Below are 24,310 nucleotides of genomic sequence, written 5' to 3' on the forward strand. Positions count from 1 at the left end.
AAGAGAATATGGCTTTGTACATTATTTTTGCCAATGTTCTCTGGTTTTTCAAAAATTACAAAAGAAATTCTCTGAGATAATTCCTTTGAAATCTTTTGCAAAAGACAGTTATTTCAGCTATTCTAAAAGATCAAAACAACTTTATCTGCTAATCTTAAGTGCACTGTATTGTGCAACAACCAGTTATAATTTGCTACATCATACTTTGCCTTTGGCCATGTGAACTTCTATGTTTGAGCTTTTTTTCTTTCTCTCTCCCTTTCTTTCTTTCTTTTCTTTCTTTCTTTCTTTCTTTCTTTCTTTCTTTCTTTCTTTCTTTCTTTCTTTCTTTCTTTCTTTTCTTTCTTTCTTTCTTTTTCTTTCTTTCTTTCCTTCTTTTTTTTCCCTTCTTTCCTTCCTTCCTTCCTTCCTTCCTTCCTTCCTTCCTTCCTTCCTTCCTTCCTTCTTTCCTTCTCTCTTTCTTTCTCTTTCTCTTTCTTTTCTTCCTTCCTCCCCACTCTCTGTCTCTTTCTTCTTTCTTCATTCCCTTCCTTGCTTCCTTTCTTTTTTTTTTTAAATCTATGGGTATAAATGATGCAGGTACATCCATTATAGATGCATTATCTTTTCCTTTCTCATTTAAATTATTTAATTTAATTACACATTTTTTTCTGTCTTTAAAGTTGTTAAAGAAAACAAACATCAAATGTTCTTACGGTCCATTTAAATGTAATGTCCAAACTTCAATGCATTAAGATAAAATGCAGTAACAAATAGAATTTCTTTAAAAATCTCAAAATTATTCTGCAAATACAAAGTAAATCTGCTGAATATTTAACAATTAAAATTACTTTCTGAGATCAGTTTCATTTTTTATACTTTTTCATATTCACTAAAGATATTTCATTTTAGAAATCATGTTATCTTTATTTGAGGGAAGCTATTTCATTAATTGAGGCAATAGTTTGGAAATCCTGAGGTTAAATGACCAACTTCTAGAATTCCTTATGACAGTAAATAATTATTAATTTTTTCTTTGCAACTGATATATCAAAATATTGTCCTTGATATCAATTTATGTATCAGGTCTGAAATTGCACAATGATTACATGTTCAATAACAGTAGAAGTTAGGTGTTGATTACAAGAAGAGTTATTTTAAATACATCAAGAGTTTTATAAAAATTAAAAAGGGGACCTGGTAGCAAAATGATCAGACCCTATATCTGAATACTTGTGTAAAAGTTACATTTGCATATGCCATGTGTCTGTCACACTACAGAAAACATATTGTTATAATTATGAAGCTCTTTTTAAATCTATGATTCTTTATGCTCTTTCTTCTTCATTCCTCCACTGCAGGTTGCCACAGTTTCGATGACCATCTGTCTCCCAACCAAGATGGTGGAAAAAGCAAAAACGTGGTGAATCTTGGAGCAATCCGACAAGGCATGAAACGCTTTCAATTTCTGTTAAACTGCTGTGAACCAGGGACCATTCCTGATGCATCCATCCTGGCAGCTGCCCTGGATCTTGTAAGTTGTTGGAAGAATTCACTCCTGTGGTTCCCCATTCCAATGAATCCTGCTAATGTATGGAAGCATGAATCCCTAATCTTACCCCTAACTGTAGGGTTTTATGTTTTGTCTTGTTTTGTTTTCTCAGCCTTAGTGGCAAAAAGAGGAAGAAAGGTGGTGAGGTAAGGGAAGAAAAGAAAGGGGAAAATTTTTAATATGTTTCAGAAAGTAGAATGTATAACATCATGGTGAGGTAATAAATAGCATTTGGACAACTATCAGTGAAATAAGCTTTTGGTGACAGAGATAACAGATTGTCCTTCACTCACTGGGAAGGTTTAGGCCCCACACTTTCAGAGACCCAGAGCTGAAATCTTCACATAAATGTGTATCATATAATGACTTTATTGAACAGCTCTTTTCATTGACACATTTTCCACATGAGAGAACAAAAGCCCAAAGAGCTGAGATGACTTTGCTCCAGGTCACATAAGCTAGCCAGTGCTAAAACTATTAGCCAGTTTTCTGATTGCATTAGGGCTCTTTGAGCAATATTGTATGCTTTCTCTGTAAAATATATATACATATATACATATATATATATTCAAATATTTTCAGTTTTCTATAGGATTCAGCCTAACTTAATGGTACGAAGTCAAGCTACAGCCAGGGAATGAAATCTCAAAATCCAAGAGGCTTAATAAACAAAGTATTCATCAATATTCTTAAAATAATCTCCATTCAAAAACCAACTATCAGTTTGTTTTATGGGGGTTATTTTTCAAATCCTCAAATGTGTTGCTCTCTTAGTGACAAGCCTCACAGTTCTCACATGCCCACATACCATATATAACACTTAAAAGCTTAAAAGCAATTATTTCTTTTGTTTCTATATCATCAATAAATGTTAATCAAATCATTCCAATTACTCAACTCAAGAGTCTCATTTTGCATTAATGATAATGCAGTAATTAAAATTGAGTTCTTAACATTTTTGGTTTCAGGAATATTTGAATATATATATATATATATATTTTCAAGTAAATCAGAATGACTGTCTATTGATACATTGAAAATATACTTAAATATATATGATCTCCATGATAAAAAAAAAAGATTGTGAATGGTCTGTAATGGTCCAAAAGCATTTGAATCTTCTACAGAGCTTTCTTATTATATGGCTACAAATGAAGAATTCATAATAGGAAAAGATAAAATTTTTAACTTTAAAATTTTATGCCGTATATATGTATCCTCCAAAGCAGTAACTTTAAACATTTTTGGGACATAGATTTTCTTTTAAATTGGATGAAAACTTTGGAAAATCTCCCAAGAGAAATCCACTTATAGATAAAATTTAGCAGATAATATCAGAAGGTTCCTGGATTCCCCCACAAAACCATCCCTGAAAACAAAAATGTTAAGAACTCAATTTTAATTATTGCATTATCATTAATGCAAAATGAGACTCTTGAGTAATTGGAATGATTTGATTACATTTATTGATGATATAGAAACAAAAGAAATAATTGCTTTTAAGCTTTTAAGTGTTATATATGGTATGTGGGCATGTGAGAACTGTGAGGCTTGTCACTAAGAGAGCAACACATTTGAGGATTTGAAAAATAACCCCCATAAAACAAACTGATAGTTGGTTTTTGAATGGAGATTATTTTAAGCATATTGATGAATACTTTGTTCATTAAGCCTCTTGGATTTTGAGATTTCATTCCCTGGCTGTAGCTTGACCTCGTACCATTAAGTTAGGCTGAATCCCATAGAAAACTGAAAATCTATATTACTTCCCCCAAATGAAACTAGACTACTAGGTTCTCCTTTTTTACTTTCTTGTGGAACGTATGTTGGCCTGGCTTGACCTTCTCAATATTATAAATCTCATGGTAAGAAATAAAATAAAGAGAAGTTGATGCTGATAAGCAATGTCTTTTGAGCCTCAAAGTGAAGACGCATCTTCTGATAATTGGAGATGGCCAGCGATGGAGGAGCTGCATTCAGGGGGGGCCAGTGTACAGGGGGCTCAAGATGTGAGTGATTAGTATAAGCTTCTTGCATTCCTGAGAGTCTTCGATACCAGGTCAAGGCCAAGGAGCATGCAGAGATCAGAAGTCAGGACTCCAGAAGTCTGACTCAGTTGTTTAAAGGAGTCCAGTGGTTCCCATTATCTGATACAGAAAGGAGCCAGGTAGACCTGGTTGGTTGAATAAATGGGATTAGGTGGTGACGATGGTGACAATGGTGACGATAGCCATGGTGGTAGTGCTGGTGGTGGAGGCGATGGTGGTAGATGTGGTGAGAGAAGATAACAAAAGTAACATTTTCATTACATTTCATAGTTTATAAAGCATCTTCACATGAATTATCTTATTTCTTTATGTAAGAGGAAAGAATCAAGCCAGGAAATGGTCCCCAAACAAGGGCATCCTTAAATTTCATTTCTTGAGTATAAAAAAGTGAAAGAATTGAAGTCACAAGTGAACTAAGAAGAAAGGAAATGTAGCAGCATGTGCTAGGTGCTTGAATTAGAGTCATTTTCAGTGTTTATTGTCATTTGTACAGTTGTTCATACCTACTGATCTGAGTTAAGAGTACCTCAGGATTAATCTTTTACAAATGTCTCCTGCTAAATGTACATATATATTTAACTCTTGTTTCTTCTGTATTTGGCTTCACTTAATATCTGATCCCAGTGGCCTCCTGTCTTTCAGAAATGCTTCACTTTTAAAATATGATTGTCAATGCATTTTTTATTTTAGTCATATACATATATGTGTATAAGTATAGATAGAAATATCTATAATTCTACTTAAAAGAAGGAAATATGAATATAGAAATATATATAAATGTAGGTGTAGATATAAATGACATAGACAGATACATTGATGATAGATGATAGATGACAGGTAGATAGGCAGATAAAATGATGATATAGATACAGATATAGATATAAACATAGTTACAGATTCTGCCATTTCGTCAGATAAGATTTGGGAGACAAGGGGGCAAAAATGAATGTGTTCAGTTCATCATCCTATCCTAGTTCAACATTTTTTCTGATCTCTTATTGTTTGCTTTTGTTGGATATTGCATTTATTTTTTAAGTGCAACTTAAATACAGTTTTTTTATTATGATAATTTTTATTTCAGAAGTTTTCATTGTTTTGTTGCGTTAATCATAGAATTTAACAGTTATTTTTCAAGTTTGCAGTTTTCTTCAGAATCAAAAAGTATTATTAAATGAAAGTAATACTAACAATGTCATGTTCAAAGCCTTGCCAATCTGAAGGTTTTTGTTTTAAATAATCCTCTTGTCATGCTTGCTGTGACTATTAAATTTAGGGATAATTGGTTTAATTTTCAGTTCAGCACAGCTTTTCCTCATACTGTTTAGTAAAAGTTTAATAGATGCAACTATGAGGCATTTTTATATGTAATCTACAAAGCACAAAAAAGAAAAAGTAAATAGTTCAAATAAAAGGTACTTCTTGTTTGTTTTCTGTATATTTTAGGGGAATATTTTATCCTTTTTTTAACCTAGTTAAATATATAACATATACAGACATAGTGATTTCTAACTTATTGGTAATTTATTAGCATGAATAACACTAATAATATCAGTTTGCATTAGGAACAATTTCAGGATTATAAGAAAGTGAATGGAAAACAGAAAGTTAGTAAGATCATAAAATTCTCCTTAGTTTGTGAGATGGAGAAAACCTGATTCATGTTAAATTATATAACTTTGCAAGTAGATGGCATTAGGAGGAATGGTTATATAATTTTTATCCAAACTGGGACACTTTGAAGAGGGAAAAGGAGTGCTTTCAATAAGTGTACCAGTTAAACAGAAATGAACTGTAACTCTCCGGGAAAATGAGACATTTGTTAATAGGTTGAGTCGCACTTTCAGGTTCACTGCATCACATTGGAACTTAACGTCACAAGATGAGTTGGTGATCAATGCAAATTAGTTCCTTTCAAGGAAATAGCAATATACTCAGGAAAGAAGCTATCAAAACCAATTAATACTGTGTCCTTTTTTGAATCATAAGAAAAGTTGAAGTAATTTAGTAAGAGCCAAAAGTAAATCTTTCAATTATTCATTTCATTAGTAGTTCTCTTATATTATCAAATTTAAAAAAATGTTCTATGAAACATAGAATAGAAAGAATATATGTCATAAATACATAGAGTTTAAAGAAAATATTAAATGTCACATATATACAACACACCTTAAAGAATAGGGCATTTCCAATTTCTTTAAAGTACCCTCTTCTTGCCAATATATATATATATAGTCCAACATTTTTATTTTTACCTATATGATGCATTAAAGTAATAACACTTTATATTTCAACCTAAAATTTGAAATGTCTATTCATGGGTTTATTTCTTATTAATGTTTCTTTTTGGTGAAAATTTGTATTAATGTTTTTATTATTTCATTGGAGGATCATTTATCTTTTTATTAATACTTTTAAGAGATAATTAAATATGTGAACAATAATCTATTTTCTGTTTATAATTACATGATCTCCCAGTTTGTGGCTTATTTTTTCTTTATTTTTTTATGCTGTATTTTAATGAAAAGAAAACTTTAATGTAATTTAATTAATCAAAAATTTCCTCTGTGGATAACATTTTTACAACTATTAAAAGCAATTCAAGGTAATAAATACAGTCTTATATTTTGCGCTAAAAGTTTTAAAGTGCATATTTTGCACTTAGATATTTAACTAGAATGTACTGTGTCAGTGACGAGGCATAAGACTTTGTTTTCTTTCTTTTCCTTTTTTTCACATGGACAAATAATTATCCTAGTATAGTACATTGACTACTTCAATCTTTTTTTGCTGATGTGCATGTGTGTGTTTCAATTTATAAATTCTAAGGTTTTGCAATGTATTGATTTATTGTTGATTTCTAATTTCATTTTCAGATAGTGGTTCTTTGAAATTAATTTAGACTTGCTCTATGAACTAGATCATTATCCATTTTCATAAATATCCCATGTATGGTTAAAAAGCTGTGTATTTTCCAGTTGCTGGGTACAGTGTTTTATATTCAAATCTACATCCTTAGGGTTTTTTCCCCCTCACTGCTTGATCTGTCAATTACTAAATTAATTGTGTTAAAATATCCATTATGGTGATAAATGTGTTCATTTATACTTGTAGTTCAATAATTTTTCTTCTATTAATTTAGAAGCAGTTTAGAAGTGTGACATATGTCTGGTGATATGAATCTTTTATCATTTGTAGTGACCCAGTGTATTTCTAGTAGTGCTTCTTACCTTAAGATACATTTTTCTCTGACACTAATACAGCCGAAACAGTTTTATTAGGTGAGCACTGGCCTGGTATGTCTTTATCCAATCCTTTATTTTCAACATTTTTACATCTTTGTATTTTAGATGTATTTTTTGGATAAAACATATATTTGAATTTTTGTACCATTTTAACAATATTTTTCTAGAAAATATAGTGTATTTACACAGATTATTATTGCCAATATAGATTCACTTCTTCCTTCTTTTGCTTGTTTATCCCATTTTAAAATTATTTCCTTGTGTGTGTTGTTTACATTTTATGTCTTCCTTTAAATTGTGTTGTATTGGGTTTTATCTCTCTTGCTTTGATTTAGTTTAGTTTTGTTTTTTGTTTGTTTTTAAAATTTTCCTGTACTAGTTTAGGAATTATTGCATTCTATTTATGCTTTTTAAAAATTGCATGCATATTTAACCAAATGAAGTCTAAAATTAATGAATTATTTGTTCTCTCAAAATGTAAAAGACTATAGAGTGGGTTTTTTTGTGTTGTTTTGTTTTTATTTAGACAAATTTAACAGGGTGATATTGGTCAGCCAGAGTACATAGATTTAGAGAAAACATCTCCACATCATTTGGACAGTTGATTATGACCATAGAGGGCTTAAACCCTAACTGCTGTTCAGCATTCCATTGTATATTATTCTTGTTTTAACATTGATGGAGTAGGCATTATTTTATTGATTTTTATTTTTTTTAATCTTTTTTTTGTGATAGAGAGAAAGGGACAGATAGGGACAGACAGACAGGAAGGGAGATGAGAAGCATCGATTCTTTGTTGCAGCTCCTTAGTTGTTCAGTGATTGCTTTCTCATATGTACTTTGATGGGAGGGTGGGGCGGACTACAGCAGAACAAATAACCCCTTGCTCAAGCCAGTGACCTCGGGCTCAAGCCAGCGACCTTTGGGCTCAAGCCAGCAACCATGGGGTCATGTCAAAGATCCCACACTCATGCCAGTGACCCTGCACTCAAGCTGGTGAGCCCACACTCAAGCTGGTGAGCCTGCGCTCAAGGGGCAACCTTGGAGTTTTGAATCTGGGTCCTCTGCATCCCAATCTGATACTTGATCCACTGCACCACCACCTAGTCAGGCTATATGTATTGATTTTTTAAAAAATGATTTTTAAATTTACCCAGAAGCTTAGCATATTCTTTTCTCACCATTTTGCCTTGTATCTCGGACAGTCCTTCAAAAATCTAGATCCTTTTTCTGAACTTTCAAGTTTCTTTAATGGTGATCAATGGGTCATAGCTCTTTCAGCTGCAGTTTACTTGAAAAGGTCTTCATCTTGGTCTCACTTTTGAAAGATACTTTTGCTGGAATTATAATTATTGGCTAAAATATTCTTCCTGCAATTCACAAATATTATCCTATTTTCTTCTGGCTTGATTGACATTCCTGTATAGGTAATCTATTCCTCCCACCCCGCTCTTAGTTGCTTTTAGTATCTACTCTTTATTATTAATATTTTACCATTTCACTAAACTATTTCTAGCTTATTTTTTTTTTCATTTGAGGTTCATTAAGCCCCTGAGTCATGTAATTGGCATACTGCATTTATTCTGAAAATTTTTCAACGAGTATCTCTTCAAAGATTGCGCTACCCGTTTTCTCCAGTCTTTACTTCTATAAATTAAAAAAGTATAGATTTTCTCAGTTTTTTATCTGTTTTTATCAACCTTTCATATTTTTCATTTCTTTTTCCCTTTCTGTGCTGTATCCTGAATAATTTTCTGACATAGCTCTTCTATTTTTTTTCTAATTTTTTAACTGTGTCTCATCCCATGGTTCTTAACCAGGGGTAATTTTGGCCCACTAAGAAATATTTGGCACTGTCAGGAGGACTTTTTTTGTCACAACCTGGGGATTGCTACTGGCATCTAGTGAGTAGATACCAAAGATGCTGATAAAATGTCCTGTAAAACATAGTGTGCCCTGCACAAAGAAAAAATTATCTGGTCCAAATGCTCAATAGTGCTAAACTGAAAAGCCTGACCTAATCAGCATTTTAATCTATCCACTGAATTTTAAATTTTAAGTACTACATTTTTTATTTATAACAGTTCTATTTGATTCTCGTTTTAAATTGCCTGGTTAACTTTGATAATTTAATTCCTCACTCTACTTTCAATACCTGCAATCATCTTAAAATGTATATGATCCACTATGATTCCAATAACTGCAGTATTGTGGATTTGAATCTACAGTTTGTTGTTTCATCTAACTCTTCCTCATGTTGGGTTTTTTAAAGTGTATTTTTTAATGTGAATTAACTCCTTCGTACTTTATCTGTGAGAATTCTTTAAGATCTGTGTTAAAAGCACTATTGTTCAGTAGACCAGCAGTACCGGCATCATCTGAGAGCAAGTTAGAAAAGCAAATTTTCAGGCCCTGCAACAGATCTACTGAATCAGAATCTCTGGAGATGGGGCCAAAGAATCTATTTTATCCATATTCCAAAGTGGCCCTTATGCTTTCTCAAGTTTGAAGAATTGAGAAGTACTGGCTTAAAGTGTTCCTCCAAAGAAGACTTTTGTTTCTTTTTTCAAGCTCCTGGAAATATCTCCAACCTAAGATTATTTTTTAAACTATATTTTTGAGGGCAAGGAGCATAGAAGGAAGGCCTATTTTTAACTTACCATATTTCTCCATGTATAAGATGCACATTTTAAAAATAAATTTGGAGTCTAAAAACTGGATGCGTCTTACACAGTGGTTGTAGATTTTTTTAACTTGCATTTCCCGCCTTTTTGCACTTGTTTTTTTGCTCATTGTTGAAGACAGTGATCCACATTGGACACAGATGAGGACAAGCTAATGGATGGGAGTTTTGACAGTGATGAGTTGTATGAATTTTATGATGAATAAAACTTGAGTTCAATAACTTTATGTAACACTTTTTTTTTTCAAATTTCAGGCCCCCAAATTAAGATGTGTCTTATACATGGAAACGTCATATACATGGGGAAATATAGTATATTAGAATATGAGATTTTTAATTAAGAGTTCTAAAATACTTCCTTCTTCCTTCCCTCCTTTCCTCACTCCCTCCCTCCCTCCCTTCTCTCTCTCTCTTTCTCTCTTTCCTACCCAGAGCCAAGGGCAGTCAGGTAAGCCTACTTCTATAAGACAGATATTTCTCTCATTCATCCAGTGACCTGGGATCTTGGCTTTATATAGGACTGTATTACCTGACCTCCTACTCACTTGGGCACAAACATTTAACATGTGGCCTGTGAAAACCCATGCTCAGTTTTCTCTATAGTCAGCAGAAACTCTGGAGGTAAACGATCCTATAATAGCTCACACCTTCACCCCAGAATTCTACTTGTAATTTCTATTCTTCACTGGTCTAAGATCTCATGTTAGAAACAAAAGCAAAAACAAAATGAAGACAATTTTGGATATTTTATCCAATATTTTGACTTTCTAAATGAAAAGAAGATTGTCCTCACAGCTAATTGGTCACATTGTCAGAAACAGAAGTCCTCACTTGGTTTTTTAAATACTTATCCAAGATATTTGCATGATCTCAATAAGTGTTAAAATGACTAGCCATCTAGACTGTGTACCAAATAATAATGCCGGCTTGTAGCTTGAGAAATGAATCATTTCAGTTGCCCCCAGCTACTGCGGAAATGGCAAGGACAGAGGCAGCCTGTCAGTTACTTAATGATCTGTCAGGCAGAAAACTCAATACAGGCTAAGCAATAAATACTGACTCTCAAGCACATGCCCTCTAGCAAATGAGGTTCCAATGCACAGTACAACCCACAGTAACTGTTTATTCCCACAGGTTTTAATAATTGGTATTCTGTACCAGCAAGAGCTTTATATTTTTTCAGTAAGACAATAAAAAAAAATTATGTAATTCCCTAGGGGCCGACATAAAATATTCATTCTTTGAAAAGTTAGTTCCTGTTCAGTGTTGTTATATGACTTTTCAGGATCAGTCAGGGTTTCTTCTCACATAATAAGTTTAGATATAGTCCTTCAGGGAAAGGAATGGATGCAATTATAATCTTCAATTAACCATCGTATCGTGGTAACAACATTTTATAGGTCCCCAAGCAAAAGAAAACACAGCTGTTTGAATTAGTATTCCAATTCTCTGCTTCAGTTTCATAAAGGAAACATTCAATATACATAATGATCTTATAAAATGAAAGAAAAAGTGATGAAGAAAGTCAAGGTAAACTAGGCTGACACTTGAGGTTTTCTAGTTACAGAATGTTAGAGAAGTCCAAGCTGCTTAATGACATGACATTTTGTACTTTTAACTAGACAGCTCTATAGCCACTGTAGGGAACACCTTATATAAGGCTGAATCATATGAAATTGTTAGTATTCAAAGATTTTTTTGACCTTCAAACTTAGAAATTCCATGTGGTTCTACCTAATATTTTGTCTTCCCAGTTAAGACTGGTTCTTGCTTATCTGAGACCTATGAAGACAGAATGGAATAAAAGAAGCCATTCTGTAGCATTATGGAGCCTAAAAAGGTGATCTGGCAGACAGGTTTATAATAAAGAACCAATATATATGTCTACTATTCTTTCAGCACCATCAGCAAAATTCTCTGTGGTATGCCAGTGGTGTGGAGTTTTATTTCAATGTTCACTTTTGACTGTGCCTCTGATGTCTGTGGTTCTTTTCAGCCATGCAACATTCTTCTGATTCATTTTTCTCCATTTGTGCTGTTTTTCTCTGTGATGTGACTCCATCCCTATCCATTCTGTCATGCCTCCATTTTTTGCTGCTTCTTCAGATTGCGCTGAGCTGTAAGAGGTAAGCACCATCATAGAAGAAAAAGTTGATTTTCCTTTCTGTCCAGGAAGAATCCTTTGTCCAAGGGATTCCATAACTCTGCTCCTAAAATCAATACTTTTCCAACTACACTTTGAAAGATACTTATAAGAAAAATAATTCTCTACAACTACACTTATACTAGAATGCCTTGAATGCTTTCCATATATATTGTGAAGTTAGTACTTGCTTCTAAGTTTCTTCTGCTAAGATGCACATTAAAGAGCTTAACTTTATACCTCAACACCTCTCTCAATTGTCTGTATAGTAATATGCACACTAAGATACCTCAGAAATTGGTACTATTACCTGCCATCTGGACAGTAGGTTTCCCAAGCTTGTTTTCATCCACCAGGTTCATGAGGATTATAATAAAAAAAGGCAATTTTGAATTTCTTCATGGCATCATCTCTTAAAGCCAACAGTGACATCTCTAAATGTTAGTGAGTTTTGTAATTTATATGGATCAAATTCATCAGATAAGAACCAACCCTCCCCTAATGTGCTGTAGAGTTAACGAGAATTGTTTTCATATTGATTTCAATTCCATTTTCAAACATAGATTAGGATTTCCTGTGTTCAATAACCGATAATATCTAAGTTTTATAAGTTTTTGAGAGCAGAGAGTTGAAATTGATTTTCATTCAAAACACCTTGACTTTCCTCAGCAAATAAAACCATTTTTGTTTTTTCTAAACAAGGCAAGCGGAAATACACAGGAAGCCTCACATAGCACAGTTTGGACTGTTCATTCACTTTTTGTTAATCCTCTCAGCACTATCTCATAGTTCAGGGCAATAAAAGGACCCTCTGCCCGATACATTTGTGTTAGGCTAAGCTTCTCCCTTGGTGATCCTGAAGATACCAGGGTTCATAATATAATGCTCTTTCCTGCAATGTTGGTTCTGTCTTCCTGTCATCAAACAATGAATCCCATTGCTTTATATTGGGAATGTGTCAAATGTCTCGGGCTAAGAAGAAATTACATCACTTGCCTGGCCCTACAGACTGGCATTCTTTTCTTAGAAACAGATATCCCCGAGTTTTCCAGATACAGATGAGCATTTTTGAGATGTTTAATCAAATAAATATTTAATACAAGAAAAGAGTGTAGGTATTTGGTCTATATGTTATGGCACCACAGTATTGGTAAGGTTTGATGCAGAATGTCATCTAACCCTTTGCCACCTATAAAGTTTTTATTCCTGTGACTTGGTACCAAATCTTGGCGCCAACACAATTGATGATGGATTCTCACCATTAACGTTCATCTTGTTTTCTGCCTTTTCACATAGGTTTACTTTGTATGTCCTGGCAATTCAGCATAGCTTTGTAAAATTAAGTTAATTTATAAATATATTTTTATTGGAATTTTTCTGGCTGGCTTCATTTAAGTTGTACATAATCAGAAAATACTTCATTTGCTAACTCACTTGAATCATCCAGTGTACCTGAGATATTATGGTACTCAAACTAGGAAGTAACTGAGCAGAATACGAAGTAGCCTGAAGAAGGCAGGTGGTAAAGAAGACTTCTTAGCAGAGGTAACTAAACTAAATGTTAAAAGTGGGAATTTGCCAGATGGAAAAGTGGTTCAAGGCTCTGCAAGCCATGGGAAACAACAAATGCAAAGGTATGAGAGCTCTTATTTGGGAGACTATTATCAATTTGACAGAATTGGACAGCAGGTTACTTGAGATAGGGATAGAATAAGAGATGAGCCAACTAGTAAAGATTAAGTATCATTTGTATTATATGATTGAGGTGGATGAAGTCAATAGTGGGTTTTAAATGGAAAAATGATGTGATCAAATATTTGTTTTAGAAAATAACATTAATTGACATTAATGTCCCATTTTAAGCAATGACTTTCTATGTGCAGTCTAGAAATCATCTTTTCCCAAGAATCATATAAGTATAGATTAAGATAATGCTGATACCAAAGAGAAACTAGCATAGACCTGGGCATCAGCAAGACCTGGAATTGAATTTTTTTGTCCACCACTTCTCAGCTATATGAAAATGAAAAAATTATACCACATTTTGAAAAATATTATTTCCAGATCATAGAGACTTATGATAATTATAGATTATAATTTAAAAAAATTAATTAACATGTAGTTGATACTCTCTATATTAGCCCCTATTTTAACATTATGGATCAACGCATAAATACTAATCCTTGAAGTAAAGAAAAACATTTCAATTTGAAAACTTTTGGTTACTAAGAAACCCCTGATTACTTGGTAACTCTGAGGTGATGGCTAATGTAATGTATTTTGACCAGCACAAGTCAAAATACACATTAATTTTTGATGTATGCATTTTGTGACCTTTGACCTTCTGTGGGAATCATAACACTTCTTTCCCTTATTAAAAAATGTTTTTAGTTTGTAAAGTGTTCAGTAGATAGCTGATGCCGACCAGTTTCTGGGTAGCAACTGAAGATGTTGCTTAATTTTTTCAAGCACATCTTGACATGCCAAGAAGGAGTCACATTTTTCGTTTTCTGAAATGCTCAGTTTTTTATTTATCAATTAATTTCCTCTTTATCAAATATTTTCTATTAAAGCCATGCCTGTTTAAGCAGATTCTGATCTGTTATTCCAAACAAAGTTAGAGGAGAAAAGACTCACCAAAACCTAGTAAGCACTTCCTTTTCTTCCTACAAGTGATCTGGAGTAGCCGTGTTTTCCTGGAGTGTGTGGATCGTCATGGATGACAGATCATTGTTGGAACAAGAAGACCGTTAACACTGATTAACATGAGACTCATTCTAGAAATTGAATGTTTGCTTCATGTTAGAATTTTATGTTTTTAAAAAAAGCTTCATATTTAAGTCTTATTAAAAGTTATTTCACTCTCATCCTCAAATCCCAGCTGCCTCTTAACTATGCAAAGAGAGTCATGAAATTGAATGAAATTCTGCAAAAGGAGAAAAATAAACACAAAAACCTACTTAACATGTTTAATTCCTCAATATCCAAATATGCCTTCCGGGATTCATTTTCCAGATTTCCCACTAATGTGTTAACCACTTAACCACGCTAACACTACCCTGGGAAATACAGCTAAACCAAATCAAAAACTCAAACAAACCAAGAGTACATAGTAATTCCCTTTAAGGTCAACCAATGGTCATTAATCTCTCAATGGTCATATTCTCTCCTTACTCACCCGACCCAGGAAGCCCCTGTGGTAGCCAGAGCCGCGCTGTTCCTGGAATGCGCCCGTTTCGTTCACCGCTGCAACCGTGGCAACTGGCCAGAGTGGATGAAAGGACATCACGTGAATATCACCAAGAAAGGCCTGTCCAGGGGACGGTCCCCCATTGTGGGCAATAAGCGGAATCAAAAGCTACAGTGGAACGCTGCCAAGCTCTTCTACCAATGGGGAGACGTGAGCTTTTGATTTTTTTTTTTAAGATAAAATTTAGGGTGCCTGAGTGAAGTGAAGACATTTGGTGTGGACATTTTGTTTGTTGGGGAAACAGTGTGTGGAGTTTCTGTTCTGTATCTGGCACAGCACAAAACATGTTAGGGGGAAACGATCTTAATTCATTTCATCATCCCAACAAATCTAGGAAGTTAGACAATATTATCCCTTCTTTCTCCTTCCCTGCCTATAAATGTGTTTTCGCAAGATATGTTATCATTTCTTTTTGTGTCGTTTTCCCCGCGGTTACGTTTAATCCTGGGGTTTCCACTGTTCAGCGCATGCGGGTGGCACCGACTCCTCTCTCCACACTTCAGATCCCGGACCAGCGTGGCCAGCTGCGCTCTGGAGGCATTCACTGTATTCTCAGTCTGACCAAAATGAACTGTTCTTCCCGTTCTCCCCATCTAAGCACACCCCCATTTGCAACCCCTCCTGAAGTTTCTATTCTCATTAATGAGTCCCCCATCATCTGAAATGACAGACTTTGAATGTATTCCAAACCTCTTTCCTTTACTGATTCCACCCCCTTCACATCACTAATAGCCCTTTAGGTCAGATCATCCTTCATTATTTTTCATCTGGATGATTACAGCTTTTTCCCGTTTGGTCCCCTCCCCACTGGAGACCAAACCCACACATTGCTGGTAAAATGGTGTCCCTGGGGCACAGTCTATCTGAAAGCAGAACGTTCACACTTATCTCCTAGCCCTCAGACTTGCCCCCTACCATTCATTCTTCAAACTGCTGTCAGAGTGATTAGGCTAAAATGCAAATCAGATTGTGCTTCCTACCCACTTACAATGCTTCAGTGGCCCTTCTTTTCCCCGGGGATAAACCTCAAATTGCTTAGCCTGGCATCGCTGCTCTCTCCACAACCTTCATTCAAATCATAATAACAAGATTATGGATGATGAAGTCAAATGAACTACTGTATCCAAAGAACATTTATTTCAATCCTTTGCATCTAACAGGTGCTCGATAATAATAAGTTATTACATTAATTTTTGAAAATGGGCTCCATAGTTTGTCTTTGAATTTCTAGTCAACTAACACAGTGACCCTGAAATGAGTGATGTTTTCTCCCCCACTCAGAAACTACCTTTAATCATTCTTCAGAATGTAAAATGAAGTTCAGCTTTAAGAACTGTAAGATCTGGTTCCTATTGAGCTTTCCAGCCTTCCTGCATATTACTGACTTTCACAAAACTGTTCTTCAACCAAGTGGCTTACTTGTCAGTCTCTAAACACATCAGTTATTTCCCTGGATATGAATAATTTAAAACTCTCTATCTGGGATATCCTGTTTCCTTTCCCCATTACCCAAAACGCCAATTCTTCAAAATCTATAGCAACGAGAGTTTTCAAACTGAATCTAAACTCTCCATCTCCTGAACATTTAAACTTCTGAATTCTTTCACCACTTAATACATTATTTTGGTATGTTATTATCTCCCCAATGGACTGTAAGATTGGTGAGGGAAAGAACAAAAGAGATTAAATCAAACACCTGTGTTGTGTTTGAATCTCAATTCACAGCTTGCTGAGTAACCCTGAGCAAGTCTTTCAACCTCTCAAAACTTCCAATTCCCAGTGATCTTTTTGCATGAAGATTTATTATCTAATAGGCCACATTAAACAAAGATATTAGTGTACTGTAACAATTTATTCAATTTTATGTTCTACTTATAGCTTAAAATAACCTCAGTACTTATTTGATGAGTGAAGAAAGGAATAAACATGACCATAAGGCATTTTTTTAACCTTGAAAGAGACACAGAGCTCTAAATTATTATTTAGGCATTTAGTATTATCCCAAAGAAGTTCATACTTTAGCAACCCTTTAACTTTTGTGAATTGTTGATTTAACTTAAATCATTTCTTTTCATCGTCCTGGAAAGATTAACAAAGGGTCTTTCCTTTTGAATCTCACTGTTAAGTTTGTTGGCTCCGCTCTAGACTCAGAGTGCACATTCCCTTCAAAACAGTAAGAAAGACAAGGCTTTTTGTTGAGAGAGTGTTTTTTGTTTCTATTTTTTGTTTTGTTTCCCTAAGACATCTCTGGCTAGTGGCTAAAATTTTAGGATCCTTTGATGTCTGTTTACACTGCTTTCTTTCTTTTGATGTGGTTTTTCTTACCCCTCACTTAATTCTAGAGTTTAAAGAGACCTCTTTGATAGCCAAAACTTTCAAACAACTCACGTTTTTATTTAATGATTTCTGGACATATCTTTGTATGTCAGTTTCCAGTAGCGAATATAATTTCTTGCTCATGTCCAATATTTAATAACTTTTCTAAATATTTTAAAAGAATGCTATAGGAGAAAGAAGAAATTTAGCTAGAATATTATTTTTACTAACTCACAGAGTAACTAAACTGCCAAATTCCAAATTCACTGCTCATTTTAATGTTTTCTGTAACTTTTCTTCCTATGCTTATGTTGCTCCCACTGTTGCATATGGTGTATAATAGGAATGTGAAAGAAATTAGATAAAGGTAGTATATTTTGTCTCCTCTTATGAAATATTTCTTTTGCTAAGTCAGATAATATTGCATGATGGTTCAGAATAACAATAAGTATTAGCCTTATGAATACTTTATAAAAAACAAATATTGCTCATGTGCTGAGTTGTTAAAAGTCATATTTCTATTGTTGATGTTGAGTACTATACCAAATGAATAGTTAATATTTCTTACTATTTCATGGAGTATCATGAAGGGTGGAGCAACGTCTATTTTAAAAAGCTAATAAGTGCATATATAATGGCAGATAGAAATAAAATTGTAGTACCAGAATTCTTGCCAACCTCCAGCTCATTAGCATGACAATGACATTCTCATAAAATAGCATAATCAGATGACTTCTTATTTTTACTGTTACAAAACCCTCCCTTAAAAACTACATACTACTTTATGAGACCTATAAAATAAAAATCCCTGAAGCAAATCAAAATGTTTTCACTGAGTAAATGGAAACAATTTTTATATGAGTATACAAAGGTACTCTCTAGTTCTTACAAGTATTTAATCTAAATGACCTTGGAGATAGCATCAATGCCTTCCACCTCTGGGTTTCCACACTGAGACAGTGTGGTAACAACACTATGGCATATACTGGAAATAATTCTCATTATTAATTGGTTGTTGATGTCCTCTGTAATGTGAAAGGCTGCTCTGCAACCTGATATACTTCGTGCTATTACATTTTGTTTTTTTCCCCATGCTAGGCAATTGGTGTCCGATTGAACGAGCTGTGCCACGGGGAGAGTGAGAGCCCGGCCAATCTGCTGGGTCTCATTTATGATGAGGAGACGAAGAGGAGAATGAGAAAGGAGGATGAGGAGGAAGACTTTTTAGATGACAGTAAGGAGACTCCCTTTACTACAAGAACCCCTGCTTGTAAGAACCTCTGCCTTAGGAGCACTTAATATTCTCTTTCTTCTTTCATATTCTTACCACCTTCCCATGTGTCCCCACTGCACCTTTCCCCCTGTTCCTTATGCATGGGTGTAAAGCATGTGCATAAAGCCACACGAAGGAGAGAGAGAGAGCAAGAACCAGAAAGTAGAGACTAGAGACAGGGACAAAGTGTTGCAGCACATATGGAACTTCCATTGCTTTGTAGTCTCTGACTCATAGGATTGCACCAAGACTAGTATTAGGCCTCTTTGAGAAAATTAAGTTGTGGAATATTACTGTCCCAGAGGAGATTTGGTCAGATTTTGTGTTTTATTATTGCTTTTGGAGATTAAAAAAATAAATAAAAGTTATACTACACAAAACTGAACATGGCATACTTCCCAAACCACTAACATGTTGTAATATTTAATCAGAGTATATTTATATTGTAGCATTTAACATGAAATTGGAATATTAAAAGATTCAGATGATTGGAACTATGAATGTCTCCTGTACTTAGTTATTTATTAAGATTATTATTGAGTCCTAGCATAGAAAAATAGAGACAAAGATTTCTGCACATCACTCTCCAGAACCATTTTGTGCATATGTGTTCTATGCCATACAAGTTGTATGTATGTGTACCACTGCCTTTGATGCAGTGTAGAATTCTAATGTGATTATAGAATCAATATCATTAGCTGATGAAGACAGCGAGGCCTCTTCCGCTTGACCTTCCCTAGTGGTTTGAAACTCAAATGCCCTGATTATGTCCTAAAGATTGTCCTAAGTTAAGTGATTCCAAACCTACTCTACAAACTTATTGTCATGAAATATAAAAACTATATTCCATGGCTAGAATGTAACATTGGACAGAACTGCATAATCAAAGAAAACGTATTGTCTTTTCTCTAACTTTCATAGCAAGGAGGGTTTTTTTTTACAATTTTTCTTTCGTAATTTTGCTTTCTTGGCCCTTATCAAATCAGAGCAAATCTTGACTTAGCTGTTGATGAAACTCCAAATCCTGACATCAGTTGCCCCAGTGATTTTTTCAAGTTCACAGGACTCTAGATTCTCCTAGAATGCCTCATGGAACTGGGTCTGATCCATAGCAGGACCTCAGGATTATTCAGTAATCACAGAACCTATTGAAGACCCTGCCATAAGACATCTCTAAACTGCCCTGGGTCTCCCAGGAGTCCTCAGAACAGAGAAAAGACAAACCAACATTAAGTAGATATATCCTCATAGACCAAAATGATCTTGAATCTCCATCGAAATGACACTTGAGACCACCTAAGTACCATTTACCAATATGTTGTATTAGCTTTTCTGTGAAATCACGCATTATTCAATCCTGTTCATTGTAACGGAATATTTGAGATGATAGTTATAAGAGACCTTGGACTAAGACCAAGTTCATTATCTGTAGAATTTAGATGAAAACTTCAGAAACAAAAGGACAGATCCATAAGTTTATATTGACTATCTAGTGTTTAGTTATTTTTATAAAACCATTGCACATCTAGGCAATTTCTAGAGTCATTCATATAGTTTTCATAAAACATAAGATTGGGCTACCTGATGTCATCCCACTTTCAAGTAAATAGATAGTTTATCTTGTATTTAAAAATTAATTATGGCGCAAACAGCTATTGGTATGGAAATTCTAAAGGAATTTGTCTTTTTCATTCTTAAAAGAAGGCAGTGTCCCCAGTCACATACTACTTCAGGAGAGAAAATGATGGTTTTCATGAGGAAACAATAGACAGATATCTTCAGAAAGATTGTCGTTTCCACCTACTATCAGTATAAAGCATGGAGTATATATTCTATTCAATTAAGAAAGCCTTATACATGAGAAATATTTTAGAGATATTTTTAGGAATGTTGATGCGCAATGATAATTTTTGCTTGATGACTCGATTTATTCAAAATAGATAACTACTTCCTTTGATAAGAGACAGAACTCTACATAGTTTTGGTCTTCTTTTCTGAATACTGATAAGTAATCAGTATATTTCTACTTGATTTATGGCTACATGTATTTGAGAGTTTTAAATTCTGAGAATTTTACAAGTCTGTGATGTCAACTATCTGGACTAGAACTGTAACAGCGTCAATGTCCTCAGAACATCAAGAGAGATGTCTCTCATAAAAGAAACCAATGGAATCTATGTAGTTTTATTTTTATTTTTTTTTTATTTTATTTTTTTTTAACACAATGCATTTCTTTTTTTTTTTTTAATTTTTTTTTTTAAGATTTTATTTATTCATTATAGAGAGGGGACAGAGAAAGAAAGAGAGAGAGAGAAGGGGGGAGGAGCAGGAAGCATCAACTCCCATATGTGCCTTGACCAGGCAAGCCCAGGGTTTTGAACCGGCAACCTCAGCATTTCCAGGTTGACGCTTTATCCACTGCGCCACCACAGGTCAGGCCGAATCTATGTAGTTTTAAATCAAGCTCGCTGCCATGGATACAGTCTAAATCTGATTGAATAGCAATGTGAAAATCTTGCAAAACTGCTTTCCCATTCCTGTTTTCATTAAAAGACTTTCTAGTTTAGTAGAGCATATTTTTGTTACTCTATGAGGCTGTAAGGAGAATAATTTAGTTCTTGATTGCCATTTTAATACTCAGGCAATTGTCACAGAATTGCAAAATAGAAGGAAAGAGGTCTGTTATTGCCCAGATTATGGTAAAAGGAATAGGTAAATTGAACATGTATCAGTAACATTCTCATATGCACTTTCATCTTGGACATGTTTAGGGAATGTTCTCATATGCAATTTGATTTTACACATGTGTAGCTGTGTCCATTAAACCACACCTCTCTGTATTTTAGTTTGTTTACTTATGAAAGAACTCTGTCATTTGTAGGTACTGTGAACCCCTCTAAATGTGGCTGTCCCTTTGCCTTGAAGATGGCAGCATGCCAGCTGCTCCTGGAGATTACCACCTTCCTGCGAGAGACCTTCTCTTGCCTGCCCAGACCACGCACTGAACCTCTGGTGGTAAGTAAAGTATGCGTGTTAATATTCAAGCTACTTGGAAAGGATAAGACATATTGCTAGGGGCCCTGGCCAGTTGGCTCAGTGGTAGAGTGTCGGCCTGGCGTGCAGGAGTCCCGGGTTCGATTCCTGGCCAGGGCACACAGGAGAAGTGCCCATCTGCTTCTTTCTGCCTCTCTCTTCCCCTCCCGCAGCCAAGGCTCCATTGGAGCAAAGTTGGCCCAGGTGATGAGGATGGCTCCATGGCCTCTGCCTCAGGCACTAGAATGGCTCTGGTTGCAACAGAGCAACGCCCCAGATGAGCAGAGCATCGCCCCCTGGTGGGCATGCCGGGTGGATCCCAGTTGGGTGCATGCGGGAGTCTGTCTGACTGCCTCCCCATTTCCAACTTCAGAAAAATACAAAAAAAAAAAAAGACATATTGCTAGGTTTTGAGTATTCACAATTTCTTCAAAGGCCCAAGGACAAACATATCATATAATTTAAAATTCAACCAAAAAATGTTTAATACAAAAATAAAATCTCTTCCCTCTGTTAAAAATAATAAACTCTCATGGTGACCTTGAAATCACAAAAGATAGCACCACTGAGTAAAATGTTAGGTCACTCTCAGTAGTGCTAGAAATGTCTAAGAACATGCAAGTTCCTTTAAACTGCAAACTAGGAGGAGTATTATGGCCAGCATTGTTTAGAAATCTCTGACAGATTTTTTTTATTACTAGCTGCTCATAAATCTATATAGAAATGTTCTTTCAATGAGTTTTCTCATTTAAATTATGGGAAAAAGGATTCCTTAAGCATTTAACATATAAACATCCTCAAACATGTATTTTATTTCTGCAGCATTTCTTATGGATGACCAAAAACAGACACATACACACATATCCATAGAAACACACACACGGAAACATATAGGCGCACACACACACAAACACACAGTCTTGTACCATCAAGACCTGATTTAACAGAAGATAAAGACACTCTGTAAGAGCCAGAGCCTTTCCAGAGCATGTGGGACAGGGAACATACCTCAGAGCCAATTATGTTTTAGCTCTTAGTTCTTAAATAAGCACTGAGTTTCCAACGGTTCTTTCATTATAAGTATCATCAAGCCGGAGATGAGAAACTAGACAAGTTCTTCTTTTTCCCCTTTTATGCAAGGCTCACACTACTCTACCAGAAAAGTGCTACACAAACAGTCTATGTGCTTTCATTTAAAGTGAATTTTACAATCCACCGGCTCTCTTGTTTTTTTTTTTTTTAACCAAGCTAAGCATGAGCAAGACCATACCCTAAACCTACTGGGGCCCAAAGAACCTGTGCTCTGCTTCCCTAGGCAGTGCCTCTCCATCTGGTTTTCCAGTGTCTGCAAAGCGCATTGCCTCACACTGGAAAGCATAAAGTGGATATTTTTAAGTTGGAAACATGTACAGGTTAAATATATGTTTTTAAGAGAAACACACCCACATTTGGAATGTGAGACTGCAGCATTTGGATATCGAAAAAAGCACTTTCTCTCACTGCTCTTATTTAATTTGGTATTAATCTGGGCCTCTAATTTTCTGAATTGTTAACTTCCCTGTTATATTGAAGATATTTTATAAAATCAAAAGAAGACCATCACTTAACACACATGTTTAGTTTAAAATCCAGTGTGATAACATATCTGATCTCTAGGAATCAGTCAGTGTTATCCTATCGACATTCTAATTATACTGAAATCTTCATAAAAGCACAATAGTGTATCCACTTTTAAGTTTTCAGCTTTTTATTGTCCACCATTTTGATCCATTAGGATTTAAAAAGAGAATCTTAAAGTTCGACTCAGTTATTTCTTTTCCCTTTCAACTCTATAAAACTATAGTTTAATGACCCATATTATAATAACAAATTGCTTTTTTTACTCAATCACATCTTTCAAAAATTACTGTATAGCCAACTGGCAGACTAGTAAGAAATATCAAGAAATTAAGCTAAAACAGAACTTGTAAGTCATTCAGTCAATTGGAGGAAAGTTTTCACTGCTATATTGCCTTTAACATGGACTCATAAATATTTTATTCATTACATTATGATTTTCTCTGTCTAGTAAAGGTTTATGTATTTTTTATAAGATAAGATAAATATATTCTCATGTGCAATATATCTAAATAGTCTTGATGGGTAAAACAAAACAAAAACAAAAACACAACTCAAGTCACATTCTAACCTAAAAAGCAATAAGGATGATAAAAACTGTCTTACCAGCACAGCTGCTGCAAATGCTTGAACTTACTTTTTAAGAAATTGAGTCCTGGATGGATGACTCACTTGGCTGGAGCATTGTCTTGCAATGTAGAGGTGGCTGGTTCAGTCCTTGGCTGGGGCACATACAGAAACAGATTGATGCTTCTGTCTCCCCCTTACCCCCCTTCCTCTCTCTGGATTCAATAAAAAAATTTTTTAAATAGAAAAAAATAAAGACAAAAAAAAAGGCAACAAAGAAATTGAATTAAATATAGACTCTATCAGGTTAAGCATAAATATCATCAAAATGAAATATTCTAAATTTTTAACAAACATTTGCTGCAAGGATACTTACAGATCTTTGGAGACTTATTATTTCAGTAATATTATTAATAGCAATAAAAATAGCTATGCTAATACACAGAATAATAAAAGAATAACAGAGTAATATAAGCACATTAAAGAGTATAAATATTCTATAATCTAAGGATGGAAGAACAGGAACATAAACTTTATACCAAGGAAAAAAGCCTTTCTGGTGGAAATATCCTAAGGCCATTTTTAAATGGAACAGATTTCCTTGTGA

At 34.6% G+C, this 24,310-nt stretch overlaps 2 protein-coding genes across 7 annotated transcripts in view; one reads left to right on the forward strand and one right to left on the reverse strand.

The window, feature by feature from the left end:
* The window catches only part of ACADL (acyl-CoA dehydrogenase long chain), a 711,748-nt gene that overhangs the window by 388,690 nt on the left and 298,748 nt on the right, over positions 1 to 24,310 (reverse strand). The gene's annotated exons all lie outside the window — the stretch shown is intronic.
* The window catches only part of UNC80 (unc-80 homolog, NALCN channel complex subunit), a 200,524-nt gene that overhangs the window by 73,575 nt on the left and 102,639 nt on the right, over positions 1 to 24,310 (forward strand). For 4 of the 6 annotated variants that reach the window (XM_066346740.1, XM_066346741.1, XM_066346743.1 and 1 more), the window contains exons 22-25: positions 1,341 to 1,513; positions 14,835 to 15,047; positions 18,312 to 18,447; positions 21,368 to 21,501. In XM_066346740.1, the coding sequence (XP_066202837.1) occupies positions 1,341 to 1,513; positions 14,835 to 15,047; positions 18,312 to 18,447; positions 21,368 to 21,501 (656 nt within the window). Of the gene's footprint in view, positions 1 to 1,340; positions 1,514 to 14,834; positions 15,048 to 18,311; positions 18,484 to 21,367; positions 21,502 to 24,310 lie in introns of all 6 variants that reach the window. The other 2 variants (XM_066346738.1, XM_066346739.1) reach the window with 1 other exon arrangement.

This window comes from Saccopteryx leptura, chromosome 7, assembly GCF_036850995.1.
Source record: "Saccopteryx leptura isolate mSacLep1 chromosome 7, mSacLep1_pri_phased_curated, whole genome shotgun sequence".
In the NCBI taxonomy this organism is placed as follows: domain Eukaryota; kingdom Metazoa; phylum Chordata; class Mammalia; order Chiroptera; family Emballonuridae; genus Saccopteryx; species Saccopteryx leptura.